Source organism: Trachurus trachurus, assembly GCF_905171665.1.
Source record: "Trachurus trachurus genome assembly, chromosome: 19".
Lineage (NCBI taxonomy): Eukaryota > Metazoa > Chordata > Actinopteri > Carangiformes > Carangidae > Trachurus > Trachurus trachurus.
Genome location: NC_139913.1, coordinates 15415678 through 15439288, shown reverse-complemented (window position 1 = coordinate 15439288; position 23611 = coordinate 15415678). Strand labels below are relative to the sequence as shown.

At 40.7% G+C, this 23611-nt stretch overlaps 3 protein-coding genes across 5 annotated transcripts; 2 read left to right on the top strand and 1 right to left on the bottom strand.

Moving 5' to 3' along the window:
• Window positions 1–3671: 3671 nt before the first annotated feature.
• Window positions 3672–11030, top strand: ube2d1b (ubiquitin-conjugating enzyme E2D 1b). 2 transcript variants are annotated; one of them, XM_083994351.1, is made up of 7 exons: window positions 3672–3874; window positions 4888–4951; window positions 5601–5632; window positions 6909–6986; window positions 7942–8047; window positions 9689–9782; window positions 9874–11030. In XM_083994351.1, exons 1-7 carry the CDS (start codon window positions 3851–3853, stop codon window positions 9917–9919), a joined length of 444 nt encoding a protein of 147 aa, XP_083850477.1. In that variant the 5' UTR covers window positions 3672–3850; the 3' UTR covers window positions 9920–11030. The 2 variants fall into 2 exon arrangements, with proteins under 2 accessions (XP_083850477.1, XP_083850478.1); XM_083994352.1 differs by having other exon boundaries at window positions 3689–3874; window positions 5590–5632.
• Window positions 11031–11777: 747 nt separating this feature from the next.
• tfam (transcription factor A, mitochondrial) lies at window positions 11778–15983 on the top strand. Its single transcript, XM_083994517.1, has 7 exons — window positions 11778–12033; window positions 12806–12945; window positions 13095–13165; window positions 13342–13491; window positions 13606–13701; window positions 14496–14552; window positions 14660–15983. Exons 1-7 carry the CDS (start codon window positions 11948–11950, stop codon window positions 14942–14944), a joined length of 885 nt encoding a protein of 294 aa, XP_083850643.1. The 5' UTR covers window positions 11778–11947; the 3' UTR covers window positions 14945–15983.
• Window positions 15984–16832: 849 nt separating this feature from the next.
• LOC311003001 (DNA-directed RNA polymerase III subunit RPC4) lies at window positions 16833–22528 on the bottom strand. 2 transcript variants are annotated; one of them, XM_083994638.1, is made up of 8 exons: window positions 21756–22528; window positions 20845–20891; window positions 20594–20754; window positions 20383–20507; window positions 19808–19886; window positions 18715–18989; window positions 18395–18547; window positions 16833–18089 (listed from the first exon to the last, which is right to left on the bottom strand). In XM_083994638.1, the coding sequence occupies exons 1-8, from the start codon at window positions 21945–21947 to the stop codon at window positions 17949–17951; spliced, it is 1173 nt and encodes a 390-aa protein (XP_083850764.1). In that variant the 5' UTR covers window positions 21948–22528; the 3' UTR covers window positions 16833–17948. The 2 variants fall into 2 exon arrangements, with proteins under 2 accessions (XP_083850764.1, XP_083850765.1); XM_083994639.1 differs by having other exon boundaries at window positions 18395–18544.
• Between the last annotated feature and the right edge of the window lie 1083 nt (window positions 22529–23611).

The window sequence follows — 23611 nt, the reverse complement described above, 5'->3', positions numbered from 1 at the left end:
GGGTGATATCTGACTATCACGATCACTATCTGGGTGTATAGCTACTGGGCCATAATGAAACAAGCATTGGGCCAGAGCATGGGCTGGATTCATATTGTTGTGTGAAGCTTTTACATTTGCAATAATATAAAACTAAACCAGCCTTTTCAAACTCTTACCAGTGGTAGGCTACAATGTACCCCATGTCTCCAAGTAATAAGTGATCCTACCACTTAATTACAATTAACGGTGGCATTAACTGTAACAGAGAGAAATATGAACATATTCATCACTTGAAGATCAAGTGGAAAGAAAAGGTTCTCTGGTAAATGAGAGCTCTGTCATGCGAAAAGCCAGAGCAGCACCAGTTATTATAATAACTTCATTTGTTTGAGTGAGAATTAAAGAATGTAAATCTAAAGAGACCCTCTTAGAGAGCCACCAATAGTAAATTGCATTTGCAGATAGAAAATGTAATACTGATATTATCACTTTATCAAGCACATGTTGCCTGCGGTCACTGAGTTTACAACAGGTGGTTTCGGACGCTAAGTTTGTATGAAACATAACAATGGGTTGTCCACAGCACTGTCCTCTGTTTATGATAAACTCTTCACACTTTATAACCTGCAGATTGAAATAGTTAATGTGATTGTCTGTATGTTCTTACTTGCAGAGTATAACACATCTGCAGTGCTTCACTCTGTGGCTTGGTTCAACACTGATGTCATGTGTCATTCAATATAGGCCAGTACCAGTTTTTTTGACTGATAGTCAAAGTATTTAAAGATGCATTTGCATTAGTGTTGTTGTGTGTGTGTCCTGTTTCAGAAGGTGATTCTTCCTATTCTGTGGAGGTGTTAACTGCACAATTTGTTACAGAGTATTTTAGGAGTTCAGAAGCTTCAAACATCAGACATATTGTAAATGTAAGAAGCTGCTCTCTGTGAAGGTCTTGCGGCCATTTTGTGTTCCAATCAGATTACATTATAGAGTAATATTCATAATCCAAAACACAAATTGCTCCTGATTCTTGGAACCAATTTAAACTGTGGACATTTTGTCTGTTGAAAAACAGTGTTGTGTCTGTGAGGCAGAATTCAATTGAAGTCAAACATCTCTGTGTACACAGTTATGTTTAAGTAGGCTACATTACCATCAGTTATATAGAAACAAGTCTAACTACTCTGGTCTTGTTTGTTATGTGATGTGGGCTAGGTGACACTGAAAATGAAATCATCATCATGTTGTATTGCTCACCATATGATATAGGGCTCTACCTTTTAGTGTATTTCTGAGGAGGCTTCCTGGTTATGTTATAACCAGCTAACTGTGAAGCACAGGTGTAGCTCATAGCATTAATGATGAGTCATATCCAAAGTGTCTCATTAAGGTGTTCCAGTGAGCCGGAACCATTATGCATGCAGTACACAGTAATTAACATTATGAGCTAATACCATTAATTAGAGAGGATGGGGGTGTCTGGTGGGTGATGGCAGCATCTCTCCAGCCTGAGAGTAGAGATGTAGTAGCTATAGCAGTGGTACGCAGGCAGAAGTGTGATGCATACGTTTGAGGGTTGCACAGAATGGTTGGACATGTGGACATTTGACCTGGAGCGCTGAAAGGCATTTTGTGCAGCAGAGGGGACAAATAGTGAACAAGTAGTTGCTAAGGAACAATAGTGTCCAGTAAAGACAGCCATGCAAGCATGCAAAGAATAGAGCCTGTGGACACAATATCCTCCCACCCTGATCTGTAAGTTCTGCTGAAAGACCACAGCCTGTAGTTTCAGAATTATATGTATTGTGCAGGCAGAAAACATCAAATTTGTTATAAATAATATGCTCTGTGGGTTAATCCCCTATCAGTCATCAACATTGTCACAGTTTAACAGAAGTTTATCTGTCATCAACTGAATGACTAAATGTTTCCAGTAGAGCAAAACCTTAGTGTCTCATTTCAAAAAGTTAATATTAAACTCTATTTATAGGCACACAGGAATAATATTATAGATATGAGCTATGCTATTAGTATAATTATGAAATACATTTCAGAGATAGGCTTATATTACAACTGATGACTTTTACATCTATCCATATGTTAAGACACAATCACACACAATAAAGACCAGCTGTCAGGCCTTTGATAGAATATCACATTACTTTCTGAATTTGAACTATTTTCTAAATGAACATATATTGTATATGAACATAATTTGTAGTACAGGTTTGGATCTTCTCAGATATCTGCCTCTGTTTGGTCTTTGCTGTAAACATTTTTGCTGTGCTCTATATTGACATTTTTCCATTCTAGTTTTCCATGCGATACAAGTAATCTAAGGGTGAGACATCCAATTATCACTCCCATCATACTGGGACTTTGCAATTTGCAGCTCCAGATGAGTCTGTATCCCTAATTGCACTGACAATTACACTTATCTGTCGGAAAATTCATGCTATCACTCTAATTGGCCTAAAGTTCCATAAACACAAATATTGGGATCAGTAAACAGATTGCAGCTCTGTTTACACTGAAGTGAGGAGCTGTTCAGTCCACTCTCTTGCTCATAACAACGTAATGAGAGTGTTTATTCTGTAGGCCCACATCCGTAATGTCATGTTCTGATTAAGTTCATGATTCCTGTCTGTATTATATAAGTAGAGGCTCATACCTCCATGGGATATAATTTTCATATCAATAAACATTGTTTTATCAACCTATCTGGAGACAGTCATTTCATGTAGTCGTCACTAAAACACACAGTGATGTTATCACAGGTTTGAGGGTTGTAGGCTAGGCCTGCAGATGCTGTGGTGCATGTAGCTTTTTTGGACAACAACTTTTATTTGCAGAATATATATATTTTTAAGGAAAAACAGTACAAAACATATTATTTTAGTATTGGATTGATATGTATTGAATATTTTACAAATTAGATTAAATATCCACATACTTAGTTGCAAACCCACTGTTACTCATAATAAATAAAACAACTGAGTGAGAAACGACACAGAATTAACTTTTTTTGACCTGTCTGTTTTATGAACATGTTGGATTTATTTGACAACTGCAATGGTTTTCCTTTAGAGACACTAAATGTCAAGTCAACCAATTAAATACCAACTCTCATTCAGAATATACAATATACACTATCTGGGTGCTGAAAAGTATTTACTTGCAGCTAATCAGCAGACTAGTTGTCTCTCTTTGATGCGTGGACTTAAGGTCATAGCTATAGCCTAATAATTATAGCCTATAATAATATTTGTGGGCTTTGGTCAAGAATGAGTCTGTGTTTTTCATTATATTTTTTTGTTTCTTTTTGCTCATGCTCAGTGTAGAGGCCTGTGGAAACTCATTGCTTCATCACATATCATGTAGAAGGGAAAGAGAGATGCAGTAGGCTATCTACAGGTTTATGTTTCTCTTAAATGCAAAATAGCAGTTGAAGAGCAGTTGTAAATGTAAATCAAAACAAATAAGAACATATAGGCTTACATATCTTCTCTTATTTCTTATTTATCTCTTAATAAGAAAATATATAGGCGATATATTCTCTTATTTGTTGTATACATATTCATATTCATATTAGGTGTGTGTGTGTGTGCGTGCGTGTGGTGTGTGTGTCTCTCTGTGTGAGTGTGTCTGAAGTGCGTTTAACTACGTTTCCCATGATCCACTTCGGAGGAGCGACCGTAAACAGAAACAAGCGGAAACAAAGGAGGTTTTATTAAAACACAAACACATCCCTGGCCGTGGCAGTACTCAGGGAATAAACTACAGCCATTGACCTCTGCAGCAATATTAATAAAACTAAAAAACAGAGAGCGAGTGGAAGTGAGCCGAGGAGCGAGCAGCATCAGTCACCATGGCGCTGAAAAGAATACAGAAGGTAAGTTTGACTAGCTAGCTCTGGTTCCCCGGCTAATGGCAGCTAACTGACCGAGCAGAGGCTAACGTTAGGAGTTAATATGGTTCACTAACGAAGATTTCAACGCTTTTCCCGCACATAAACAACTTCTGGTGAACTTTGTAACGTTTCTGGGAATGAGCTGTGTGCTGACACCTCCCGTAACACACACAATAACAACTTCAAAGTTTCGTACTGTCTCGCTAACATGTAGCCAAGTTAGCTTCAGTGAGTGTCCTGTTTGGCTGCCTCCGTGTCAGTCTGTCACTGTTTTTTTTTGTTTTGTTTTTAAAGCTGTCACTCGACAAGCTCTTTATCTGGTCTGAGTGACCCAACCACAACCCTGTTGTTCTTATACATGTTCTCCTGGTTGTGGCCAGGCACTACAACGATAAGGAAAGTCCCTTATTCCCAACGTCGTTCATTTCCAACGGTTTCATTTTGTTGTTTTTTGTTATCAAACGTCTGCTCTGCTGTTAGTGCTGGCAGGATCAAGTGCTTTAATAGAGTATTAAAAATGGATGGACACCAGGAAAGAGTCAGATATCTGCCCTCTATACAAGTACAAGTATCCTGTAGGTGAATTATTTACTTAGTTGGGATAATATGAAATATAAAAAACATGTAGGCCTATACACTTTATTCTAGTTGTACACCTCCTAGGGAAGATCTTTAAAACCCTTCCTCTCTGGTGCCACACCTTTCCAACCAGGAAGTACCCTGGTACAGGCAGTGGAGGGGGGGAGCACTCATAGTAAATGCAGGCCTCTTGGGACAAGTTGTTATTGAAACATCAAGAAGAGCAATTGGTAACTGATGTATCCCAGTGAGTGTAGCCAGACAATATACACCCACCCCACTGAAATCATTGTCCCTCGACTACCCTCATGCGGCTGCTTTTGTCACTGAGGTTAAGCTCATCAAATTTAACCAGGGGAAAACATGATGCATTAAAAGCAGTATAACTAAGTGTAGTATTTTTTGCTGTCGAGCAGGAGCTGCAGGACCTGCAGAGAGATCCTCCAGCACAGTGCTCCGCTGGACCAGTGGGGGATGATTGTGAGTACACACACACACACACACAAATTTCAGGCCACAGCATTTCACCTGAGTACATCTGAAAGTGGCAGCTTCCTGCTGGGGGCTGTTTGATAGTTGATGTGTGGTAATAATACTCAATCGTTACATTGTTTCAATTGGGTTGCATAATACTAACAAATACAGAACTGTAATTGTAGGCTGACAGTTTGTCCTTGTAATGGACTCACCATCAACAGAATGAGTGTTTAAAATAAGAAGAACAAGGTTAGTTAGAGGAAGAGGTGTTAGAAGAGTCAGTCCAGATTTAAAGCTTTGCCTACAGGGTTGATTGCGAGCATCCCAACTTATTTAGGAAGTGACAGGATGGGAAACATGTAATAGTCGGGGAACTTGACTTTGAAATTTGTCCCCTGTTCTTCCAACAGAGCAGTGCTGACAGAGACATTCAGCAAAGCAAAACCTGCATTAGATTTGATAGGTTACCTTCTAAATAGTCTAAACCTGTACTGGTCAAAGTGGTAAAACCAGCTTCACCTATAGATAAACAAAGAGAGAGGTGTGAACTTCTGTGGGCAGTGGGTGATGGATGATGACAGGTGAACACTCTGTCTGTGTTATTCACTTTACATTCTTCTGTGTTTCTCTTTTTCTCCTTGATTGCCTCTAGTGTTTCATTGGCAGGCAACCATAATGGGTCCAGTGAGTATCACACCATCTGTTTAAACTTCCACTCCTTTAAATATAATTCATGTTAGAAACACTAGTAGAGAAGAACACCTCAGTTATTCCAGCTCTTATTCAAATTTGCATAATTCAGTGTCTAATTTTTGCCTAAATAAAAGCACAGAGCAAAGAAACAACCAGGGATTTTACAACCAAAGACAGTTCTTATTGAACTAAATGTAAAATTGTTTTTTTTTTTTTTGGGGGGGGGGGGGGGGGGGGGGGGGGGGACTAATTTTCCCCTTAATATGGCTCATTATCCTAATGGAGGATGAACCTGAACCAGTCTATCTACTTGTCTTTTTTTTATCTCCATTCTGTCGTCAGTAGTCCCACTCCCTGCAGTACATTGTTGTCGTAGGGTGTAGAAAAGCAGAGAGGTACAGACAGAGACTTTGTGACTTCCTTTAATTCTATTGTTGCAGGTAAGCTGGAAGTTAAACAACTCCTTCATGTCAGGGATGGTAAACCTTGGGACAGTTTACTGCTGACGTGTACCAGTTGTTCACTGGAGTTGACCTGCTTAAAATGGGTTGATCTAAAACTTTTCACCGGTAGTGTACCTTTAAGACCGTGGCTACCTACTTTTGCATTTCCTTTTAATAGTTTTGCATCATTGGCTCATTGCATCGTGCTCATCATTGCATCATCCCCAAGTGAACATAAATCTATAGGATAGGCGTCCCCACCTAAATGACGCATAAAGAACTGATATTGCTCATAATTCATTATTATGAAATTGCTGCATATTCTCATAGGAGCTGTAGTACAGTCATGTTAGCTAATTAGCTAACCTTGTGGCGTCACATTGGCTTTAACTGGAAGTGATGAGCATGGTAACCTATGAAGCACAGCTATCCTGTCCTGGAGTGCAGGCATGTCAGAAATTCAATTCATTCAATTCATTCATATGTGGCTCAAGCCACATATTGATGAGTCGCCTCGCCTCAGAGGAAAAACTGAGTCGTTGTCTTTATAGAAGAAAAAGCCCAAAACGAATGTACCAGTTACATCATATTTTCCCATTATAAAGCTGAATGGCATGTTTCTAGTAGAAAGATCTGACCATTTAGTTTTTATTAGTATTTATTTTATCAATTGGTAAATATATTATTACCAATAACACATGACATTTAGTTGAACCCTTTGATAAAGGGCCCTGTTCTCTCTGAAGGTGTAGTCTGCTGATTGTTAGTCATTTGAATGTTGGGAAATGTTTTTCTGACAGATGTCTCACTTGTCATTATGTCAGGGCGACAGTCCTTATCAAGGAGGAGTTTTCTTTCTCACAATCCACTTCCCCACCGACTACCCATTCAAGCCACCAAAGGTAAGAGCTGCTGTGGTTACTAAAGCCTTGTCCTGCCGTATCATGGAATTTATCACAGCTGGTTTTCAGTCACAAAACCATCAGGTGCTCAAAACCTATCCTCTTTCATACACATTTTGTAAAGGATGGCAGCACTGGCAAGATGTATGCTCCATGATTGCTTTCAATAAACGGCGACAGCAGACGATATTTGGGCCAAGATGTGTGATAGAGGGTGGATAATTAGCAACTGCCTGTGGTGTCGTTCCTCTGGAATCTGTAACAGTCTTCAAAAATACGAACTTATACAACTTTTTGGCTGGACTGCAACAGTGGGGCCAGCCCTCATTAATCATGAATTTCCCCAAGACGCACTCTACTGAGCCGCTCTGGTTTCCCAGCTGCCCAGAAACTGCAGGGAAGTGGAGGAGCACTCCCAGTACACTGAGTACAATGATACATGTAATGAAACTACTTTCATTACATGTATCATTGATGCTGGAAGAGACAGACAACGAACTAGACATAAGTCACACTGTGCAGAAAAAGCAGGAAAGATAGAGAGTTACTGGTACTCTACATAGCAAACAGAGGGAGGAATAAAGACCAAGGTCTACTAAAAGTCTGTCCCATTCTAGAGGGCGATGTAAATAGAGGCTACACTATTGTTAACCCCAGACAAAGAGACAAGTTCTTATCTTCTCTCTCATGTTTCCAAATTATCCGGTCTCTCTAAAATTTAGAGGGCCAAAGGCAGTCTAACCACATACTTTGCAAATTTGGAAGTGTGTCTTTAAAAGGCTACATCTCTTTATCTATTGATGAAAATGCTTGAATTAAAGCTGAGACTTCTTCTTTCTTTAAAATTGAATGTGCTGAAACACGGAGCATGAGGAACACTTCAGTATATTTTATCAGCTCATACAGACCTGTGTGAATAAATGTGCCTGTGTGTGTCTTTTTGATATTTTCACAGGTAGCGTTTACAACAAAGATTTATCACCCAAATATTAACAGCAATGGCAGTATCTGTTTGGACATTCTACGGTCACAGTGGTCTCCAGCACTAACAGTGTCTAAAGGTAATCACGCTCTCCTGTTGCTATGACTACTGTCAGATGTGACTACAACACAACAACTGTCAAATCAAAATGGAATAGTGCTTGATACTGTTTTGGCTGTTTCCATCAGTGCAAGTGTGAATTCATCCACATGTTTTAGATTTCATTCTGAAATGTGAAAACATTAATAACAGATTTACACTATATACAGTCATGGTCAGAAGTATTGGCACCCCTGCACTTTTTCAGATGGTAGGTCAAAAAGGTCCAGGTCAAACTCTTCAAATCGTAAAAAATCGAAAGACCACTGCTGCACCATGGGTATGGTTGGTGGTTTACTTGGGCAAAAAAAACGTAACGTCCATTATATGTTCAGTTCCAACAAAAAAGGAGACGAGCAAGCAACATAGAACAAAAGAATTTCCTCCGTGCCTCTCCCGCTCTGATAAGAAGAAAAAACAAAAAACATCGGCCCACCCAGGTGCATTCTGGTCCCTTACCAGCGACCTACCTCTTTTTGGTGCCCACAATGTGCCCAAATGAAATAAACACACAAATAATAAACAACAACACAACTGAACTAAACGAATAATAAACTGACAGAATACTACTGTATCAATCAGTAAATCAAAATCTAAATACTAACTGAACTAAATACTTCACTAAACAATAATACTAACAATAATTGAATAGCTCCACAACAGATAATTCCACATTTCTCCCTCAAGTGTATTTCTTTGGTTTGCTAAACACTGAGGAAAAAGGTAAAATCTTAAAACCTTATACACACATAACTCCAGAAAATAGACACGAGAAAACAATTGGCACTTTTCAAAAGTGAAAGAAAACATTGGATTTTTAAGCATGTGATGTCCCTTTAATTTGTATTTTAAGTCATCCTTTGCCAATTAACAGGTGCTGTTGGTAAGGGATTACACTTCATTTTTTGAGTTTTGTGTGTAAAATGTGAGATTTCTAACCAAAGTAATACACTTCTGAATACCAAAACATTTGTAGTTGCAACAATTTCCAGAGAGAACTTGGGGCATTATCTGAAAAAAGTGCAGGGTTGCCAATACTTTGGCCATGACTGTATGGTAATGTGATTTTTGACCGTTTTTACAGTCAAAATATTCTTTACAGCTGAGATGCTGTTGTGCACGTTAACCGAGAGGAAACAACATCAGACTCGTAGTTGGGGTTTTTCGTGTTCATGTGTGTTAATCTACCAAGAGCTTCAGTCTCTTTGAGAGCTGTGGCTGCCCATTAAACTATAATAAGTGACAGTGAACTGAAAATAGTTTGCACTATTTCCATTCAACATATAAATAGAGAATATAAAGTTTATGAGTTGCAACAGTATAGTGTGAGATTCCTCAGCAGCAACCTAAACTGCAGCCTCCAAAACAATCATTCATTTAAATTTATCAACACAAGCTGAACGTTACATTTTATGATGACATAATGGAGAATTTATTGCAGGACTGTTGGATTAGACTTCTTTTAGTGAGGTGTTTTTATGTATGTATACATCTTGTTTCTTTTCTTAATACCTTTTAATACTTTAGAGCACTGTTTATTGTTAAAGGTGGTATAAAGATAAACAAACTTTGCCTGAACGTCCTTTACTAATGTGATGTTTTGAATTTGTCTTCGTTCCAGTTTTATTGTCCATATGTTCATTGCTTTGTGATCCAAACCCAGACGATCCCTTAGTTCCAGACATAGCACACATCTACAAGAACGACAAAGACAAGTAAGTGTGAGCACAGGTTCAGGTGATGCTTCACTGTCCACTTATATCAGTGTCAACATTCAGTAACTCTTCTCTTCTCTTCTCTCCTCAGATACAACAAACTAGCAAAAGAATGGACCCAAAAGTATGCCATGTAAATGAAAAAATATCAAAGTAAAAAAAAAAAAAGCTGATTTTTTTTTCTTCTTTTTCCGTCCTTTTTTAAAGTCACAACACACTGTAAATTATAGTATGGAGTCATTCAGTAATCTTTGTTAACATTCATCAAACTGTAATGTCATTGTTATTAATCTGAGACCATACATTATTTGTTTTACTTTGAGAGAGATGGCCTGTGGTCATTTAATGGCCGTCTTGACATTTTAAAGTTTGGCAAGTTGATTTTGCATCAATGACATTATATTTTTAAAACACCAATTTGTTTCAAACTGCTTGACAGAATTCTTCATTTTTAAGCAAAAGTAGTGAACTGTATGACACAAATCCCACAATATGCTGCACAGCAACAAGGGAGGAGCTGTGCATTAGAGCGGCAGGATCACATACTTAACAACACGCACTGCTCCAAAACTGGAAAATCACAGCTTCAGTCTCTGCTCGCGTCCATCAGCAGCCAGCAAGATACACGCTCAACCAAGGGAATGTCGATGCGTGAATACCAAATATGTAAGAGCCTCATTTTGACACATGTCTGTAAAACAAAGGAATATTGACAGCATTACGGTAACCCCTGTAACATTTACAACGTCACCTCAGCTTCATGTAGGGGGTGATGGAGACTCTTGTTTAGCTCTTTTGCATCTTGTTGCAGACTAAGTTGAATGAAAGAATGTACTGTTGCAGATCCCCTTAAAATGGGAGCAATTACAAGTCACGTATTACTGTGTTCTTCATCTCCTATTATTGTTATTATTGTTATTATTATTATTTGTATAGTATTAAAAGCCTCCTCTTGAACTGTATAGCTGTTTCATTTGTTCTCATTTGAAGTAGAGTCATAACAATGTAAATCTATCATTAAAATTATGTACTCTTTTCCCCTGGGAATAGCTGTAATGTTGGATTTTTGGTTGGATTTACACAGGTACAAAGATCAGATTTTTGACCCAGCAAAAGCTCTACCCAAGGGTTGAACTTGTTCCTCTCTTCAACCTCTAATCTGTCTTAATACAGTATCTATCTATGCTATACAAAGGGTAAATAAAATAAAGAAATCTAATTTTCAGTACCTGTGTAAACACGCCTTCACTTGTGTCTTTGAGGCCTGTGTGGCACCTTTTGTACTGAATTAAAGAATGGTACAGTGTTTTCTATTATTATTATTATTTTTTTTAATCATGACTTCATGGTCTAGCTCAGTTTTTAGCGGTGTGTGTATAGCTGTGGGGAGTACAGTCTTTGTAATGTTGTCTTGGTTCATTTATTGATCAGCATCGTTGGGTATTAATCTAATTCTAATTTGTGGTAGCTATATTAATTGGTACAAAAACATACACCTAAATGCTATAGACGAACAAAAGTAGTAAACGAAAATAGCGAATGTTTACAAACATCAATATGGAGACCTATGAATATGCAACGTACAAGTACAAAATTGCACTAAATAAAGGGCAAAGTCTTGGTTCAAAATTGAGAAAAAAGCATGGCAAAAGGGCAAAACATACAGGTTGTCTACACTAGTAAAGACAACAGACTCTATTCAGTAATACACAAAACCGTATTTGGATACGTAGTATTTGTATAATTAATCATTCATAAAGTTACAGAGAGGTTCAATGTGCACAGGCTGGACAACAGGTGGTTATTTTCTTCTTCATTTTTTTTATATGACCATATAATCATAATGATGAAGTCATGCCAAAATACACCAACACATCCATATATATAGAAACATTTCTATATCTATGCTATGAACACATCCATGTAGAATAATAAAACTGAGGCGGAAGCGGAAGTAAACAGCGTTGACCCTTTCCCACAATGCACCGGGTGAGACTGAGGGCGCCTTTTGCTGTTCCCTGCATGTCAACAAGGAGGAGGGAGGAGACACCGCTTCAATTCAAACATCTAATGCATGAAATTAATAACACGCTGGCTTTGTGGGACAATACGTTACTGTCTTTCATTACTTTAGTTGACAGCCTTTTACGGTAATTAACACCGACATGGCTCCGTTCAGCGTCTTAACAGCCAGCGTTAGCCTGCTGGCTAAGTCCTTCGGCGTCTTCTCCTGCACCAGCTCCCTGGCCAGGTAGCTAACCTCAAGTTTACTCTCTGCAGGGCCAGGCAGCAGCGAGCTGAAGCTGGGGCACGGCTAAGTTAGCCAGCTAGCTTCAGCTCACTGCCTCGGCATTCTGCTTACTAAGAGACAGCATGCAATTTATTTTTTTTAGAGACAAGAGAGAACATAAAGGGAGAGGAAATAGTATATGACCTTAAGTCAACTACGACCATAACCAGACACAGCCACGTTTACGTTAATTCAAACAACATCCTGTTTGTAGGACGCTTTGAACGGCTGTGAGGATATTTGTGTTAATATTCAATAAGAAATAAAAGGTGTTAAATAAACAAGTTGACTTTTGACATTGTAAGAAATGCACGATTGTGGGGCTTACATGTCCATAACCACGTGCAGCATTTCTAGCCTCTTGCAGTTAATACTATTATGCTCAATGTTGTCTTTTTAGGGGGAGAAGTACATGCATGAATTAGTTCAGGCCCTAACACAGGCGATCCAGCAGACAGTGACCAAGATAGCTTATATATATTTCCACAGTGGATTTTCGTGTAAAAGGATTGTATGAGTTAAAGGAGTTCAGATCATTTAGTTAGTTAAGTTAATCATTTATTCAAAGAAGTGTTGCTGTGCTGTGTGGGATATACTATATTGGATAATTGACTTTAGAAAGAGATGTTTGAAATGTTAAGATGCACTTGAGAAGGCACCATCAAAATACACGTGCAGCCGTGCTTTGTGAAACATAATGTTAACGTGTGTGTGTGCACATGCCTCCCTCTAGGTGTACCGGTGTCCTGCCTGCTCTTTACATCAACCAAGTGAAATGTCTGACTTCCCAGGCCGGCCCTCCAAAGAGGCCCCTGAATGGATACATGAGATATGTCATGGAGCAGAAGCCATTCGTTATCAGACAAAACCCAGGTAAACTGTTGATTCTCGTAGGGATTTCATTAACCCATTGCACTGGTATGACAATAAGTATGAAGACTGTGTAATGAAATCACAGTTTTTAGTACAGGACTTTAATCATATTTTGTTATTAATTTTCATCTTGTAATATCTACCTTTAGAAATCAAACCAGTGGATATCATCAGAAAGATCGCCCAGCAGTGGAGAACTTTGAGTCCACAACAGAAACAGGTATTTACTTGCGTGCTTTAATATTAATATAAGTGCATAGCTTGTAGGCTAAGGCACATGGCCGATCATCTCTGATACAGAATAAATGTAACGCAACACAAACACAGTATCTGTTTCCATATAGGTCTTGTCACAATATTGTTGTGACCAAAGTTTTTGTTTTCTCTCCTGTGTAGCCCTTCCAGGAGGCCTCTATACGGGCCAGGGAGCAGTTTAAGGTGGATCTCCAGCGCTACCAGGCCCAGCTGACCCCAGCAGAGGTCCAGCAGCAAGCCCAGGAGAAAAAGCAGAAGTTGGCCAAGAGGAGGACCATCCGCAAGAAGAGAGTAAGATAAAGACTGTGTAGTAGTCAGACCGTCAAGATATATTTTCATTTCTGTGATATCTCAAGTATCTAGAATACTTAAACTGTGGCTTCTCCCTGTGTGTGTGTGATCCAGGAGTTAAACAGCCTGGGGAAACCTAAACGTCCTCGTTCTCCGTTTAACATCTTCATGTCAGAGCACTTTGAAGAGGCCAGAGGAACCACCACACAGGTACATCCACTACACCATGGCATGATTTTTTGACATAAGGTGGTATTAGATCTGTGGCGTGGTGTGCAGGTGACTGGGTCAGACGTGGTGCAGTTGTCCTGTCCTAGTAAACTTCATTGAAATTGGAAAAATGATTTTTTTTTTAATGAAAATGTTTTCCCCCTTAAGCTTCAATACAAAAAAGAGACAAAAAATAGACCCATAACCATAGTGTGTGCTGATGAGATGAAAGTGAAGAAGATGAAGTAGTTCAGCTGTTTAGCAGCAGGTGGTGGAGGCACTGTGATGTTCTCTGTGATGTTTAGCAGTTTGTGCAGCATCCTCCTCCCTATAACCAAGTTCAAGAGCTCCAGAGACACAGAGCCAGCCTTCCTGAACATGATTTGTTTGTTGGTGTTGCTGGATCTGGTGCTGCTGCCTCAACACACTGCAGCAAAAAACTTTGCAACGGCCACAACAGAGGTCTGCATTTAATTCCCCCAAAGGCAGCTCTGTCCTTCCCTGTAGAAGCCCTGATGTTTCATTTCTTGCTCAGTTCTCAGAGCGGACTCCACTTTATTTGTATCCCTCTATCATCTCCAGACTTGAAGTAGTGTTTAAAGAGGAACTATCCAGGATTTCTCGTTGGCCACATGGACAGGAGGAGGGTTAGCAAGACAGTGGAAAAGCGCCCCGAATTGCATAGTTCCTCTTTAACATACATGACGTGTTCAGGCTACATGTGGTTATGTGTTGCAAAAGAGAATTTTTGATCAGTTGATGATTCAACATTGTTGCTGATGTTTGTCATCCAGGCAAAGATGAAGTCCCTAATAGAGGACTGGAGGAATCTGTTCAACCATCAGAAACAGGTTGGTGCACACACTCACACACACATACAGTCATGACATATGCCTTGTTGTTACAGTTAACAAGGTTTTCATACAGATGTTCTGTGTGTCTTTGTGCCACTTCTCAGGTCTACACACAGCTGGCTGAAGACGACAAAATCCGCTACAAGAATGAGATGAAGTCGTGGGAGGAGCACATGGTGGACATTGGTCGAGACGACCTGATCCGAGAGCAGACCGTGTCTGCCAAGAAAAAACTTGCTACCAAAAAGAAACCCACAAAGAAAGCAAAAGCGAAAGTGAAGAAGGCCGCTGCCACAGGAAAGACACAAGCAACCAGGAAGACAACGAAAAGTAGCCCCGCAAAAACTGTCAGGACTACCAAGACCACCAAGACCACCAAGAGCAAATAGAATGTGTCCATCTACTGAGTCTAGAGGAGAAAGAGTGATGACAACTGAAGACAGGAGTTCTGACGGCACAGGGCTGGGCTCTGTTTCTGACTTTCAAGTTCAAAGAAAAAACAAAAAAACACATAGTGAGCTGTTGTTAATCATGCTTCTTAGCTCCAACTGGCCAGGCTTTTTACAGCATTCAGACTATTACAATAATTTCACGGCAGTTACTCCCATATTCAGTTCAAATAACTCCCAAGTGAATCCTGAAAGCAGGATTGTTGCCAGCTACATTATGAGCTTTTTTTTCTCATCCACTCTAAAAACACACATCTGGCTTAGAGAGGTTGAAAGTTGTGCAGTGCAGCTTGATAAGTGATGAGATGTAATGATTGTAAAAGCGTAGATATTTGAGTGAGGTGTGGAAGTGAATACAGGAGTGTTCAGGTTTCCTGAGTGGAACCATGGTAAACTTTGAGGGAAATGTTAAAAAAAAAAAAAAAAAGTACTATTGCCGTCCCAAGAACAACTACAGTTTCTATTTTTGTTATACCACAGAGTGTTGAGATAAAGAGTGAGACTCTATTTTGTTGTCAGCAAATCCATGAAAAGTCTATAACAGTGTGATTGCCTGTTTGTCAGTACTTCCTGACTTCTCTACTGTAAGTCTCAGCTCCAAACCCCTTTAGTTCCTACTGAAGAGCATAGTACCTCTCAAATACAGTTTCAATTTAAAAAGAAAAAGGTTCAGAAATTTCACAAACCAGCTGCTCACTGTGATCTGAGACAGTCAGGAGGCGGTGATGGCACAGTGGAGCTCATTAGTCTACTTCTTACTGGCTATGGATTGACAGCACTTAAAGATCCGACGGTACCACAGCTCCCCTGAATGCAACCTGACTGGACGGTCACTGTCATTACATAAGCTTTTACATCCTAAAACTGTGAAATCGTTGCGTAAGTAACATAATCAACGGACATTTTGGGCTTTAAACACAAAACATCATGACTATGCATTGTTACAAAGGAGCTTATATGAGATGCTCTTTTTTTTTCACAGCATTTATGTTTAAAGAAACTCAGATAATGTCGGTTAATGACCCTGAAATCCAGATTCTCTGTGGTCTTCATGTCAAGTCACACTCTTGTTAACTATGAAGAACGTACTTTCAGTATTGACGGTTTTGTGTTTAGAGCTGCCATATTCAGACAGTAACAGTTTCTTTTCTTTGTATTGTGTGTTAACTGAATAAACATTTACATAAACTTTTCTACAAAATGAGTTTTTGTGTTCTGTAGCACGCCACCCCCACTCATATCAATAAACAGTAGATTTTATGATGCAGAGAGTGGGAGTGAGATGTTATAAAATACACCATCAGACAAGAAATGCATCATTTGCTCAATTGAAACAATACAGCTTCTGAATGAGTTATTTGAACTACATAAATGTGTTGAATATTCATGAACAATATTATTGAGTTATTGTCCAGCATACCTTAAGATCGACACCTACAGATGTATATGAGAGAAACATGACAACTTCTGCTGACTTTGAGCATGGTCAAGCCGAGGTATGTTGTGTTTGAGTAAATAAGTAATAAAACATTGAGTTGAAATGCTACACTCATCTCCTCTGGGTGAAAATGAAAAGCAGTTGCAGCAGTATTTACAGTCAACAGTAATGACAGGCTGAACTGCAGCTGACAACACTTACCAGATGACAATCAATCTCAAACCCTTCAACCCTCCACACTGGTTCTGTTGGATGTTTCTTCCTATTAAAGGGAATTGTGGTCTAACACTGAAAGACCGTAACCCTGACATTCTATTGTGAATTAATTGAATAATAAAGTTTATTTTAGCATTTTTCAAAACCAATGCAAAACAGTTCAAAGATTCTGAATTAATTGAAGGCATGAAACCAAGAAAGCATCAATCTCATCACGATTTACAATGTCCAGAGTATAAAACAGATGATATCAGTATAAAGGACATCAAAATAAATGATGGACAGTTAATAAAAATGAGCTTTAGCCTGAGCTCCTCAGTCTAGTTTTAAACCCATGGACAGGAGCAGCAGGTTTGCGTCCACCACTCAGGATGAAATATGATGTTGAGCGATCAACAACCTTCAGTACAAACCTTCACAGCCACTGCTGAGGGCTGCTCATAGGACGGTCTGCTAAACTGGATGAGAAGATACACTACACTGAAGTCCAGCAAAAATAAAAACAGAGCTGTGTCTCCTCCTGCATCAGACTGACACATTTTCTGCACTGAGATACAGTATATTTCAAGATTAAACTGAGCAGAAAGTGCAATGGAAAGGTTTTCCAGTCCGGTTCTGGTCTGCAACATCTGGATTCACAGATGCTCAGGCTGATGTGGAGAGACATGTAATAGTAACTGATGCGGAGGCAGCAGAAGACCAAGCAGACAAAACAAACACAATAGTGGTGGAAATATGGCAGTGAAACATCAGTCAATGCTACAAATGTAACAGAACATCATGTACGGTATCAGTGCTCCAACAGCAGCGTTCAGTCTTTAGATTCCACTCTTACTCCTGTTTTTAAAGTTTGCATTACAATGTTGACCTTTGACCTCTTCCAAGTGGATGCTGGTGACTGGTGTTCAGTCAGCTCACAATCATGTTTGCTGCTGTGCTGGTGAGAGTAGAGCTGAGTTAGTAATTATCAGTTATCAGTGCACAGGAAACAGAAAGACCGAGTTTAAACCCAGTATTCATCTTTCCAGAAATCAACTCAGACAGAGATTCATTCAAATTCTGATGGTTTGTTTGTACCATCGCAGGATTTAAAAAACTTCTAACCAGATAAAAGTTTTCACAGATTAAAAATAGTCAAATCAGGTTCATGAAGTAGCTGCCTTAAAGACCTCAGAGCCGAGGTATAGAGAACTGTGCCAGAACTGCAGAACGAGCGCCGGCAGACCAAGAGTCCAACATTATTTCCACTTTTGTTGAATAGTTTTTAACTTTTCAGATCTGCTGAGATGATCAGAGTCCTTTCTGCTGCTGTGCTGAGGCTTGCTTCAGTAAAGCATGGAAGTCGGGAGACAAGACCAGTTTGTGGTGGACATTTCCCAGCACCATCATGTCTCCAGGCCGTCCGTCGGACAGACGCACAGACACCAGTTGCTGCAGAAGGAAGAAGAGATGGATTCTGTGACAAAGTACGTTTATTTTTAAATCACAAACTGACTCAAGACCACTGGCACAATATTGCTCTGGTTTGGTAGCGTTTCTGAAGACATGTTTAATAATAAATTAATATAATCAAGTAATAAGAAATTATTAATGGTATACGTTTTTCTGTGACAAATCAAAAAAATAAAATACAATTTAATTTGTCACATTTAGCTGTGTTTATTAATGTAATAATTTTTTAAGACAAACAACTAAAATGACTACCATTCTTATTTTATAATGCACGCATGCGGTACCTGCAGGAAGGAGAACGCAGCTCCTTCAGAGACGTCCATGACGATGTCGCCCAGCTTCAGCTCCACCTTTCCTGACCTTCTGATCTGCAGTTTACCCAGAAATCCCTCTGGGAATTGTGACAGCACGGGACAATCTTCCTTCATCACAGCCTGCTGGAGAGACACACAGACACACAGCATCAGAAAAACTAGCTGGTATGAAGTAACATCAGAATTATCTGCAAGCAGAGACCACTATAGGAAAGAGGAGAGAAGATGGGAGTCATACAGAAACGTAAGAACTTATAAGATCAGTTTTAGTTTTCTTTGTGTTGACTCACCTTTGCCTCTAGATGTGCAGGCCTCTTCTCTTCAGCCTTGCCTCCCTTCTTGGCAGCTCTGGCGGCGGTAGAAGCTACAGTTTGGTCTGGCTTCTGTCCAGACGCTCTGCCCGGCATACAGTCAGGGAGCTGCATGAAGAAGAGCTCCTCTCTACCAGACAGGCTGAGGTCCTGCAGCAGGTCCACCAGAGATGACTGCTCTTTTTTGGGGAAGTCCGTCCTGCTGGGGCCTCTCCTCGCCTGGGCTCCACAGACCGGAGGAGGGTTCTCTGGACCTGACAACACAACCACAAACTCATCAACACAAGGATGGACTCAAGGAAGTCCCATTATAGTCACATGGACTGTAATGAGCTCCTTGTTAAAGGGATAGTTAAACATTTTCACAAATTCACCTATTGCCATAATCCCTATAGTTTTAGGAGTAGGTTCATTACCTTTTTATCGGCGCATGTTGCTTTGAGATCAGCGGGGCAGAGACGCAAGCTGCTCAGCGAACACAATGGAGGTGAATGATACAGGTGCCCTGTCCCTCATCAAATACACAATCCAACAACTCCAAAACGCTCTCATAGAGAAGTTGTGACCTGCACATTCACCACGCTATGAAATGATCATGTGTAATTATGTAACACTGCGAGACATGAAGCAAATACTCTGAACTATTTGTGCTTTTGAAGTCACTCCGCCAGCAGCCATGTCTGGAATGTAGTTACAGCTATGCATTTGCCTAGAAAACAACTCAGTCTCGTAATGTCACAATATTATTTCATAGCGTGATGAATGTGCAGGTCACAACTTCTCCACGAGAGCGTTTTGGAGTTGTTGGATTGTGTATTTGATGAGTTTTGAGGGACAGGGGACCTGTACCGTTCACCTCCGTTGTGTTCACTGAACAGCTTGCGTCTCTGCCCCGCTGATCTCAAAACAACATGCACTGATAATTAAAGATTATGAACCTACCTCTCTGACTATAGGGATTATGGCAATAGTCGAATTTGCCAAAATGTTGAACTATCCCTTTAACCAACATGTAATGTGGCACTATTGAGCAAAAAGCTGTAGCAGAAGCAGAGGAAGGTGGTTTTCTCACATGTTCTGCTGGACTGACACAGAGGCAGCTGGATGGGCTTCAGCCTGTCATCGTTGCACAGATCTGGATCATCTATGAACTGAAAGTGAAACAAATAATATGTGTTATGAGCTATTTATTATCAGTTATTGTTAACTTAAGAAATCATTTTACATGGATGACATCCTTAACGGAAGCGCCTAACAACCAAACCCGAAGAACTTTATTTTCAGTTTAATTGGAGAGAAATAATTCCTGGAGAACAGCTTTCTGTTCACATTTGAGATGGAGAACAGTCACCTGAACATAACTCTGCTCACTTTTCATGAAAGCTCTAGGTGAAACTTAGTTATAAGTCCAGAAACAAATGTTCTGGTGTCAGCAAAATGTGAGATAAAATGTCAAATGGGAAATAGCATAATGTAGTTCAAGTGAGAATTGGAGAAGCTGAAACTGCATCTACAACCACATCCAGGAACCCTCCATTCTCTCTTTACACCAAAGTTAATCTGCTCATTTTGGCGCCAGACAATCGCGTTACGATTGACTCATACATTTGTGAACCTGGGTGGGTGTTGATGGTTGGAAGTACTCACATCATCCCTCTGTAGTTTACTGAGGATCTCATCCTCATCGTCCTCTGAATGTTTCCTCTCTTTCTTCACAAGTTTACACACAGGAGCGGTGGTGGAGTCGCGCAGGTCTGCAGAACCTCGCCAGCCTGAACACATATAACCCATCTGTAATTAAACTCTAGTGTATAAACTCGCTGAAAAAGGAGGGATATGAAAGAAACAAGGTGGACACCTGTTCTACAAACGGTGTCAGCGGGGCCCTGTTCGAAGATGGAGTGAGACTGGATAGTCTGAGGCCTCTCTCTCCTCTTCCCTCTGTTCTCCCTCGCTCCTCTCCTCTCATCCCTCTCTCTTCTCTCCTTCCTCGGCGCCACGCGCGTCTTTTCCTTTAACCTGGGCGAGAGTCGGACACAAAGCTCACCATCATTTACCTCGACGCCCTGACAAGGCGGTGCTCGTTATGAGACATCGATGGTCACTCACTCGTCTTTGCTCTTCCTCACAGCGTGGATGTTCGGCTCAAAGGTTTTCTATGGAGATGAAAAAGAGAAGAAGTGAAATAGAAAATATTGTCAATACCATAATACTATTTGGAACAATCTGCTACAAATATTGTATAATGTATTTGCTAAATACTTAAATGCTATAAATTGTATTTTCTTGTTGGTGATGATGATTTTTTTTTCTCACCAGCAGATTATGTTTGCTCTTTATAACTAGCTTCACTTTAATTGTGACTCTCTTGCTTTGTAGATTTACATAACGTTTTTGACCATTTCAACTTTAAACTACTACTACTACTACTTTTCAGACTCTGCTTTAGGCTCTTGCTCTTCTTGGTTTGTATACATGGACCCAAAACTGTCCCAGCACATTAACAAGCAAATCCTGCCATCTGCTGGTTCTCATCCAGAACAGTATGAGTCTGGGGTGCTTTATTTAACAGAAATGTTAGTTTCCAGCAGCAGCATAACACAAACCTTTTCTCCTTCTATATTCTCTTAGGGAAAATTAGGTGTGCTATCTGTCCCACAGGTCTGATAATATAAGAAAATATAAGACATTTGACATGGTTCAATTATGTGATTTGCCTGTCATCAACATGACAGTGTTATAAATTGGATTTATTCAGTTTCAGTATAATATCATCTCATATGTTTAGACACATATAGATCTGTGTCCTGCTTTTTTCTTTGTTTTTTCTTCACTTTGAAAGTGAGGATCTGGGTGTAATCTCATGTGGGTTGGGCCAAATCAGGCACCTGATATTTATCCAATCACCTGCATCCATGTGATTCTCTACTTGTAGTTATTATATTCTAATACAGTTTTATGGTTCAGTCCCTTCGTGCTGTAATAGATATCTTATGATCCTATGGTGTATGGATCATTACCTTTGGTTTTTTGTAGGCTCCCCCCAGTGTGAAGTCCCTGGTCCTGAGGGACGACAGTCTACCTGGTGCGGTTGGGGAGGACAGAGCCCTGACCGCTCCTGGGAGTCCTCTCCCCGCTATGAGACTCACCCCAGCCCCGCTGCCGAGGCCGGAGGGACCGGGTGCACTGGCCGAGTCCCCCGGGTCGGTCATGATGGGATGGGGAGGAGGTGTGGTGTTTCACTTTAGCGGTAACCGGAGCTTCATAGGCCGATGAACAGCGTCACAGTTTGGGACTGTCTTGGCGCTTTTATTCTTAAAGTAATGGCGTCGCGCAAGTCAGGTTTCACTCAGCTGCTTGTGCTCTAATGGAGACACCACAGTCTAAACCGAGCACTGCTCCACACACAGCAGACAACTTATCAGCTTATTATCCTCCATTTTGTTCCTACAGGCGCTATAAGACTGCGCCAGTCCGCTGCCCTGTGCTCCCACGCAGACACAATTATTTCCGTTTTTGCTGAACGCGGCACCATGGACGGTGATTACACTGTGTCCCGCTCATGGTCCCGCTGCAGGGCAGTAGCTGTCCTCTTGGAGGCTGTGCACAGACAACTCCTCATCTCTGACACTTCGTCGTCTCGTCAAAACACGGCGGGGTCTCCGGGCGGGGTTTGTAGAAAATGCAGCCCCAGGTAAAGTCGTCCAGTATGCCCAGGCAGCTTCGTTACTCCGGCAGTTCCGTTTTACCGCCTGTTGGTACCAGGTCAGTTTAAAAGGCTCTAACGTCCTTCCGTGCTGCGCTGCTATTGTTATTGATTTGAAAACGGTACTTCACACGTGCGACCACAAGATGGCGGTGTTTGTCCGGTGTGTGTGTGAGAGCATTTCCTGTCTTTTCTCAGTTACAAAGAATCCCAACCATGGATGTATTTTATTAGGATCCCAACCATCCCAACCAAACCAGAGAAAAAAGAGGGCGAGGAAGCGCTGCGTGGATCTTGGAGTGAAAAAGAAAAAACAGGTGCTCTTTGGCTGCCACAAAACTGATAGATTCGAAAAATAGAATATCTCTCCATTTCTTTACGTTGTCTTGTATGCTGTGGTCCATCTGGTTGGCTTGGGTCTGCTAGTTCTCTTGGTAGAATTGGCATACCGGTATCTAAACTTTCTGATTGATATCTGTGCTCCTCCTGTATTGTCCCCTATGTTGATCTACCTCTTGTTAACCCTCTTTTTTAATGGTCAGTTCAAGCTTCATAAAGCAGCAGCCTGTTAGACACAGGTGTGCCTCATAATTGATGCCCCAGTGTGAGCCTGGGCCTGTAGCAACCCTGATGAAGGCTCATTTGAGCTGAAACCCGTTGGTCTTAGCTTTAAAGCTGGGGTCTGTAATCCTGTTCAGAAGCACTTTTCGTTATACTGGGGGAAATGGCCCGTCTAATTTCAGAGGAATCAGTGCATTATGTCATCAGGAAAAGGAACGGAGAAAAACAGAGCTCTGTGACAGCCGCAGGACTGAGAAAACTCCGCCCAATCTGTATCCTTCAGACCGAAGGGCACGGATTGGTCGAAGTTTGCTCGGAGAGTAAAGAACCAATCAGATGCCTCCGTGTCTCGTTCTGCACCCGCCCCCCTCCTACGCGCGCGTGCACTGTCTTCACGTCTCGCTGTTGTTGCCCGGCTGGATAAAGTCAGCACTGCTCTGCAGAAGAACGGATTTCATGCTCATTTCTGAGCAACGGCTGAGAAAATGCAGCCCAAATCACCACTTCCACGGTTACTTGTAACGACTCGCCCCGAGAAAAAGGCAAGGAAGAGAAAGCCGGAGGAAGAAAAGGCTGGCTGCTGACAAAACGGCTCGGGATCAGTCTATG

What these genes read in the sequence shown, in the direction of transcription:
- LOC311003001 (XM_083994638.1), bottom strand. Translation starts at nt 21,947, where the DNA reads ATGACCGACCCGGGGGACTCGGCCAGTGCACCCGGTCCCTCCGGCCTC. An exon ending in GAGCCTACAAAAAACCAAAG is followed by an intron (nt 20,892 to 21,755) that starts GTAATGATCCAT and finishes TCATCTCCATAG; the next exon opens with AAAACCTTTGAGCCGAACAT. An exon ending in CTGCGTTCTCCTTCCTGCAG is followed by an intron (nt 18,090 to 18,394) that starts GTACCGCATGCG and finishes TTCCTTCTGCAG; the next exon opens with CAACTGGTGTCTGTGCGTCT.
- ube2d1b (XM_083994351.1), top strand. Translation starts at nt 3,851, where the DNA reads ATGGCGCTGAAAAGAATACAGAAG. An exon ending in CGCTGAAAAGAATACAGAAG is followed by an intron (nt 3,875 to 4,887) that starts GTAAGTTTGACT and finishes GCTGTCGAGCAG; the next exon opens with GAGCTGCAGGACCTGCAGAG. An exon ending in AGGCAACCATAATGGGTCCA is followed by an intron (nt 5,633 to 6,908) that starts GTGAGTATCACA and finishes TCATTATGTCAG; the next exon opens with GGCGACAGTCCTTATCAAGG.
- tfam (XM_083994517.1), top strand. Translation starts at nt 11,948, where the DNA reads ATGGCTCCGTTCAGCGTCTTAACAGCCAGCGTTAGCCTGCTGGCTAAG. An exon ending in CGTTATCAGACAAAACCCAG is followed by an intron (nt 12,946 to 13,094) that starts GTAAACTGTTGA and finishes ATCTACCTTTAG; the next exon opens with AAATCAAACCAGTGGATATC. An exon ending in GGACCATCCGCAAGAAGAGA is followed by an intron (nt 13,492 to 13,605) that starts GTAAGATAAAGA and finishes TGTGTGATCCAG; the next exon opens with GAGTTAAACAGCCTGGGGAA.